The following is a 5,612-nucleotide window of genomic DNA, read 5'->3' as shown; positions in this document are numbered from 1 at the left end:
TAGCATCACGGTGTTCATCAGTTAACTCCACACTGAATGATACTGTCTACGTTTCTCTTTAAGCAGTGACTCACCTCATTCAGGATGATCTGCATAAACTCTTGCGACAACAGCTCAGGATGCAATAAAAGACCCGCATCTGAAGCACAAACAACCTTTCCATCTTGCTCCGTGCAAACTGCCATATTTAATGCTAATGTATCCCGACATGCCCCGCGCCAGGTCACTTCTTCTTCTACAGTTTGTGATACAACAGATTGGGCATATCTGAAATCTGACCACTAGATGGAAGTTGAATTCCTATTTTCTCACATTCATTGCCAAAAATGTGGCTTTTTCATTCGAATTTATTATCCCGATAAATTTAATAGAAGTAGGCTACAATACAAACTTGTTAAATATCTATCCTACAAATGTACATCTCTTTCTGCCAGCACCAAGTCATGACAAAATAAGAAAAACATCACTTTAATAGCTGATAACATTGCTATAAAGGCGGTATAGCAGCTATGTGAAAAATGTAACATTACATAGTCTAGTTTACTATTTGAAAATAAAAAAGAAATTACTATTACTAACACACTGTGCAGATTTAACAAGTAAACTTATTTGATTTGAAGAAAATATACCCTATGTATTAGCCTATTTGTGTTATTTATAAGATAGGCTTAAAGATTACAGTGATAAAGACAGGAAGAGCTTTCGGTTTCTTACTAATTTAGGTTACCCATTGGTGGACAGAAAGTGCTGGGTACTGTTCATCACAGCACAAAACAGCCTTTCTATTGAACAGCAAAACATCTCCAATCAGAACTCAGTTTCAAAGATTAGGGTTTAACTTTTTTTCACGCAAGAGGACTCCAGACTGAGTATTACCAGGGGCCCTAAAAAGTGTCTTGGAACATACCATATAATTTATCATGTTTATTATAACAACAGGCCCAACTTGTCTTTAAATAATGTGTTTTACAACTGTAAAAGATTCTGAGGGAATTTACCAGCATTTGTCTGAGTCTCAGATCAGAGTAAAGATGTTCCCGCTCCTGACACCTTTAATTAAAGTAATTGTTAGATCCAGCCCTAGGTTAAGTGATTACATTAGGGCAGTCATGCAAACATGAGATCAAAAACATGTTGTTCTGGATCACTGTTAAGATCTGTTTATAGCAATTCCAACAAAATGATGAATGAATTCAGTAAAACAAATTGGAAAATCTGTCTGATGATGAGGCTCGAAATTCAGTGCAAGCAAGCTAAATTAATTTGCAATGAAAGAACAGCACCATCTCTCTGTTTTCTGCTGCACAACAATACAAATCCTATTTGGCTGCCAGTGTATTTGAACCATGGTCAAATACACTGGCAGGCAAATAGGATTTGGTAGTGAATGCAGTAATAATTTATCAAAATGCCACACACAGTTGAATCAAAAGTACAGTACACTAACAACTGCTATTTCGTTTTGTTGTTGCAGTCTGCTGTGTATGTTGTCTTCGGGGAAGTTGATGTGGTGTGACTGTGGCTCAGGAGGTAGAGCGGGATCCCAACTAACCACAGTTCAGCATGTTGAAGCGTTCATGGTCAAGACAGTGACATCCAACTGCCTTGTCAGACCAACACCTTGCATGTTAGCTCACTGGTGTGTGAATGAATGAGACACATTGTAAAGCGCTTTGGATCAAAGTGTTACATAAATGGAGCCACTTATCTACAGTGAATAGACATCTTTAGTATCCCAGCAACCTATTTCCATTATGACCCTGTGTACATTGCAAAAGCAGCTCACTGCTGACTAGAATGTACTTTTAATTCAAAGGCTGCAGTATATCATGGTATCTTCATTTCAGAACTCCATTTATTTACGTAGTGTCATCATTCAAGTAAACATTCACAGCACAATAACTGACCTACTTCTTAGTTGACACAATCATGGTTCAAAATAACAGTTTCAACTGACAAAGGTTTTGTTTTTTCTGCACAAATTGAATTAAATTTTAAAGCTGTGAGACTTTCCTCTGAGAACACTGCTGAATGTTAATACTATGTATGTGCTTTTTGTGAAACCTACCACATAAATGAATAATTATCACTACTATTCATTGACAGAACATTGAGTTTACAGTCTCACACAACAGAATAACATCAATTAAACAATTCAGTGACAAATGATGAAACAGACAGGTCAACTGACTGGATGCGGAATTAATTGAATGACAGTAAGTTTTAGAAGCTATAATGGCTATGAGGTTAAGCCAACAAGTATATTTTCAGACTGAAAATTCATTCTTGGTCTTTCAGACAAAATTACCCCACCACAAGGTCTGTTTAGTAGCTAGTAACACATGATGTTCTTCAGCAGCTGGTGCTGCCACTGGAATTGTAGATGTTCAAATGTCCATTTCCCTGAGCAGTTTAAGGACTTCTCATCCATGTTGCCTTAAATGTAAAAAGACAAAGTTCATTCTTGTGGTGAGATGATTTTTTTCACCAACTAGTACATTATTTTAAATGTGAACTTTAGTGGTCTATCTTTGCTTATAATGAGTAGAATTATGAGTTAAAAAGAGCTGATAGCAGTGTCAAAAGCTGCTGGTTTGTGCATCTACCAAAGTGCTCCTCCTTCTCTCACACAGCTGACTGAGTCTCACTGCACACATAAATGTTGCTGGGCCTCACTCTTCTGCGGCTCCTGCCTGGCACTCTGGGACACAGTCTGCAGCTTTTGGGAATGAACTCCTGACAGGCCTCCCTGAACTTCCTGATCCTCCAGCAGTAGATGACAGGGTTGAAGACTGTCTTTAGGTAGCTGAGCCACAAAGCACCGATGCTGACTGGATAGAAGACTGAGCTGTAGTAGAACTGCCGGCTGAACACGGCCAGCAGGCTGACCACAGTGTGTGGCAACCAGCACACCGAGAAGCCAACAAAGAGGATTAGGATGGTAGTGAAGGCTCGGGTCTTGAAGCTCATGTCTATCTTGATCTGAGGAGGCCGCTGCAGCCCAGTAAGTCTCATTTTGCTGACTTGGTTGAGGGCTGGTAGGACTTGGTTGAGGGCTGGTAGGCATGAATGCTCACTGGTGTTGTTGTGGATGCGTAGGGTGTTACGACGCACCGTGTTGATAATGCACATGTAAGAGTACAGCATGACTGCAAATGGTACAAAAAATACTGCTACTGCCAATAGCACTGTGTATCCACGGTCTGCCAGAGACTCACTGTATCCCAGCACACACAGCTGTGCCCAGGCACCCCCAATCCCTGCTGCACCTGTCCTCCACCCAACTACGGACGGCAGGGACACACATAGGCTCAACACCCATGAAGCTGCAATCAGCACTTTAGCTCTATGTGGGGTCAGCTTGTCCTGCCGCTGCACAATGATGAGGAATCGGTCTACACTTATTATGAGGAGGATGGACACCCCTTCCAGGACAAACAGCCAGTACAGCATGATGGAGGCTCGGCAGAACCCGCTCCCAAAGTTCCAGTCAGAGGTGGCCACAGTGACTGCAGTGAAGGGCATACAGAGCAGAGAGAGCATAATGTCTGAGAAGGCCAATGTGGCAAGGAGGAGATTGATAGCAGAACGCATGGAAGGTTTCTGGTAAACAATCAGACACACAATTGCGTTGCCAAGGAAACCAATAGTAATCATGAAGATCATTATGGCTGCCAGGGTCACGCGCAGAGTGACTGATATGAGAGGAGTCGCAGCTTGTGATGGGAGGCTTTCTGCTGCTTCCTCTGCATTGTCTGGCTCCATGAAGTCACACTCCTCCAGCAGGCTTTCATTACAAAAAGCCATAGCAGCTATTATTAGGGGATATCAACCAGGAAGAAGCTGTGCATTGCTGATTATTGTTGTATACACATTAAGTTGTTTTCCAGCGAATGGTCTTCCATGGCGGTGTCTGAAAAACAGCAGAATATCAATATCAATCAAAAAATCAATAATCATTCATTCATCCACATAAGGAATTTTCAATATTTTGTGAAAGAGCAAAAACATCAGTAACTTTGGGAAAATTAACAGTAACTGCACTAACGTGTTTCATGACATAACCTTAGAAAAAGAGTTTGATAAGTGTCTCATTAGACAGTCAGAGGAGCTCAGCTGCTCAGTGATCTATTACTCAGTGACAGTTATAAACATGAAACACTGACATGAGGAATGACGTCCCCATGATGCTGAAGGAGGTTTATAATGCACAGAACCAACCTACAGGCGCACGACACTGATGGATATAGTCATACAGGCCTGACTGAGTTTGGTGATTAACAGCAGGGTGGTAATCTTTCACACATGAAAGGAAATACGCACACTTACATAAGTACAGAACAGAGCACACCCATGGCACAGTTGCCTGTCTTCCTTCACCTCAGCAGAAGCTTATTCTTGGGCAATGCTTCAGACATCAAGCAAAGTTGTAACTTTGATCATACCTCTGGGCACACACACACACAGAATACATCTGTTGCTATGGTGTCCACCTCCTGCTTCTATTGGCAGGACGGTGCAAGTATTAACAATGTGTCGATGTCATCCTGACATTCAATGGAGTCATCCCACATGGTTTAGGAGATGGGAGAACAGGAGACCAGTTCAGAGTACTGATGCTCCATGATTACTGTCTTGTGAAATGGTGTTATTACCAAATTGTAATACATTGTGACTTGTTATAGTAGTGAAAGAAGGCGTTCTTTTCAAGTGTCCCAGTAAGTTACAATATGACAATGTTATAGTGAACCAGCCTGTGCACCACCAGGAGCCTGAAACTGAGGCAGCTGAATGGAAGTGAGCCATCAGTAAATGTATTATTTACACCTGAGGTTTTCCTGCTCTAACAAGTCAAAATGTCTGCTGTGAAAAAGCTATACAGATGCAGTGATTGTGCTGTATAGTGAACATGGATCAGTCTTAGTTACTGTTACATATCGTATCAAAATCAAAACATATACAGTATATCACTGACAAAATGTTGTCGCAGTATATGCTGACTGATCCAAACGGGAAAGGAAATGATCACTTCAGCAGTTGTAACTACATCCTTGCACAAATCCCTCATTGGCCACTGAAGCACTGAAGAGCATTGCTGGTTGTTACCAAGGTAACAAGGTCACCAGTTCCATGGCAACAAGCATCCCATACTCTCATCCCCTGTACAAGACAAAATATTTTCTGTGTCACAGGGTTTATAACTTTAACCACACAACACTTGTTCAGAACACAGGATTAAAACTCACAGACTACCACTTTAAAAAATATTTTTCTTGTTGTCTATTATAAGTGTGTGGTGGTAAGGTCCTGTTTTGATATTATCTTTTAGTATGATTATTAAAGCTAGGAGGTTATGAAATCAAATTTATTAAGAAAAAATAACAAAAATGAGGGCAAAGGGATGAGAAAGCACCTACTATTTATAGTTGCATACCACAGAGGTTGAACATATGACACTAAAGCAAAGGTGGGACACTGCAGGCATGCTACTCCGACTTGGCACATGCCACTAAATCAGGAGTGGCAGAGCATCGGCTGTGTGTCGATCTTGGCGTCACCCCTGCAGGGGACTCCAGCTGCTTCTCTCTACACAAACAGGTGGCTTTACTGAA

General features: G+C 41.2%; 2 protein-coding genes across 4 annotated transcripts in view; both read right to left on the bottom strand.

Moving 5' to 3' along the window:
* The window catches only part of cunh2orf49 (chromosome unknown C2orf49 homolog), a 2,439-nt gene extending 2,223 nt beyond the window's left edge, over positions 1 to 216 (bottom strand). The window contains exon 1 of the mRNA XM_020609567.1: positions 75 to 216. Coding sequence (XP_020465223.1) covers positions 75 to 185 — 111 coding nt within the window. The 5' untranslated portion in view covers positions 186 to 216. The remainder of the gene's footprint in view (positions 1 to 74) is intronic.
* A 662-nt stretch (positions 217 to 878) lies between these two features.
* gpr45 (G protein-coupled receptor 45) overlaps positions 879 to 5,612 on the bottom strand; it is a 6,279-nt gene continuing 1,545 nt past the window's right edge. For 2 of the 3 annotated variants that reach the window (XM_020609268.1, XM_020609269.1), the window contains one exon: positions 881 to 3,913. In XM_020609268.1, the coding sequence (XP_020464924.1) occupies positions 2,626 to 3,807 (1,182 nt within the window). In that variant the 5' untranslated portion in view covers positions 3,808 to 3,913 and the 3' untranslated portion in view covers positions 881 to 2,625. Of the gene's footprint in view, positions 3,914 to 5,612 lie in introns of all 3 variants that reach the window. The other variant, XM_020609270.1, reaches the window with a different exon arrangement.

The sequence above is a fragment of the Monopterus albus genome, unplaced genomic scaffold, assembly GCF_001952655.1.
Source record: "Monopterus albus unplaced genomic scaffold, M_albus_1.0 scaffold99.1, whole genome shotgun sequence".
Classification (NCBI taxonomy): Eukaryota; Metazoa; Chordata; class Actinopteri; order Synbranchiformes; family Synbranchidae; genus Monopterus; species Monopterus albus.
This window is presented reverse-complemented; position numbering and strand designations above follow the sequence as displayed.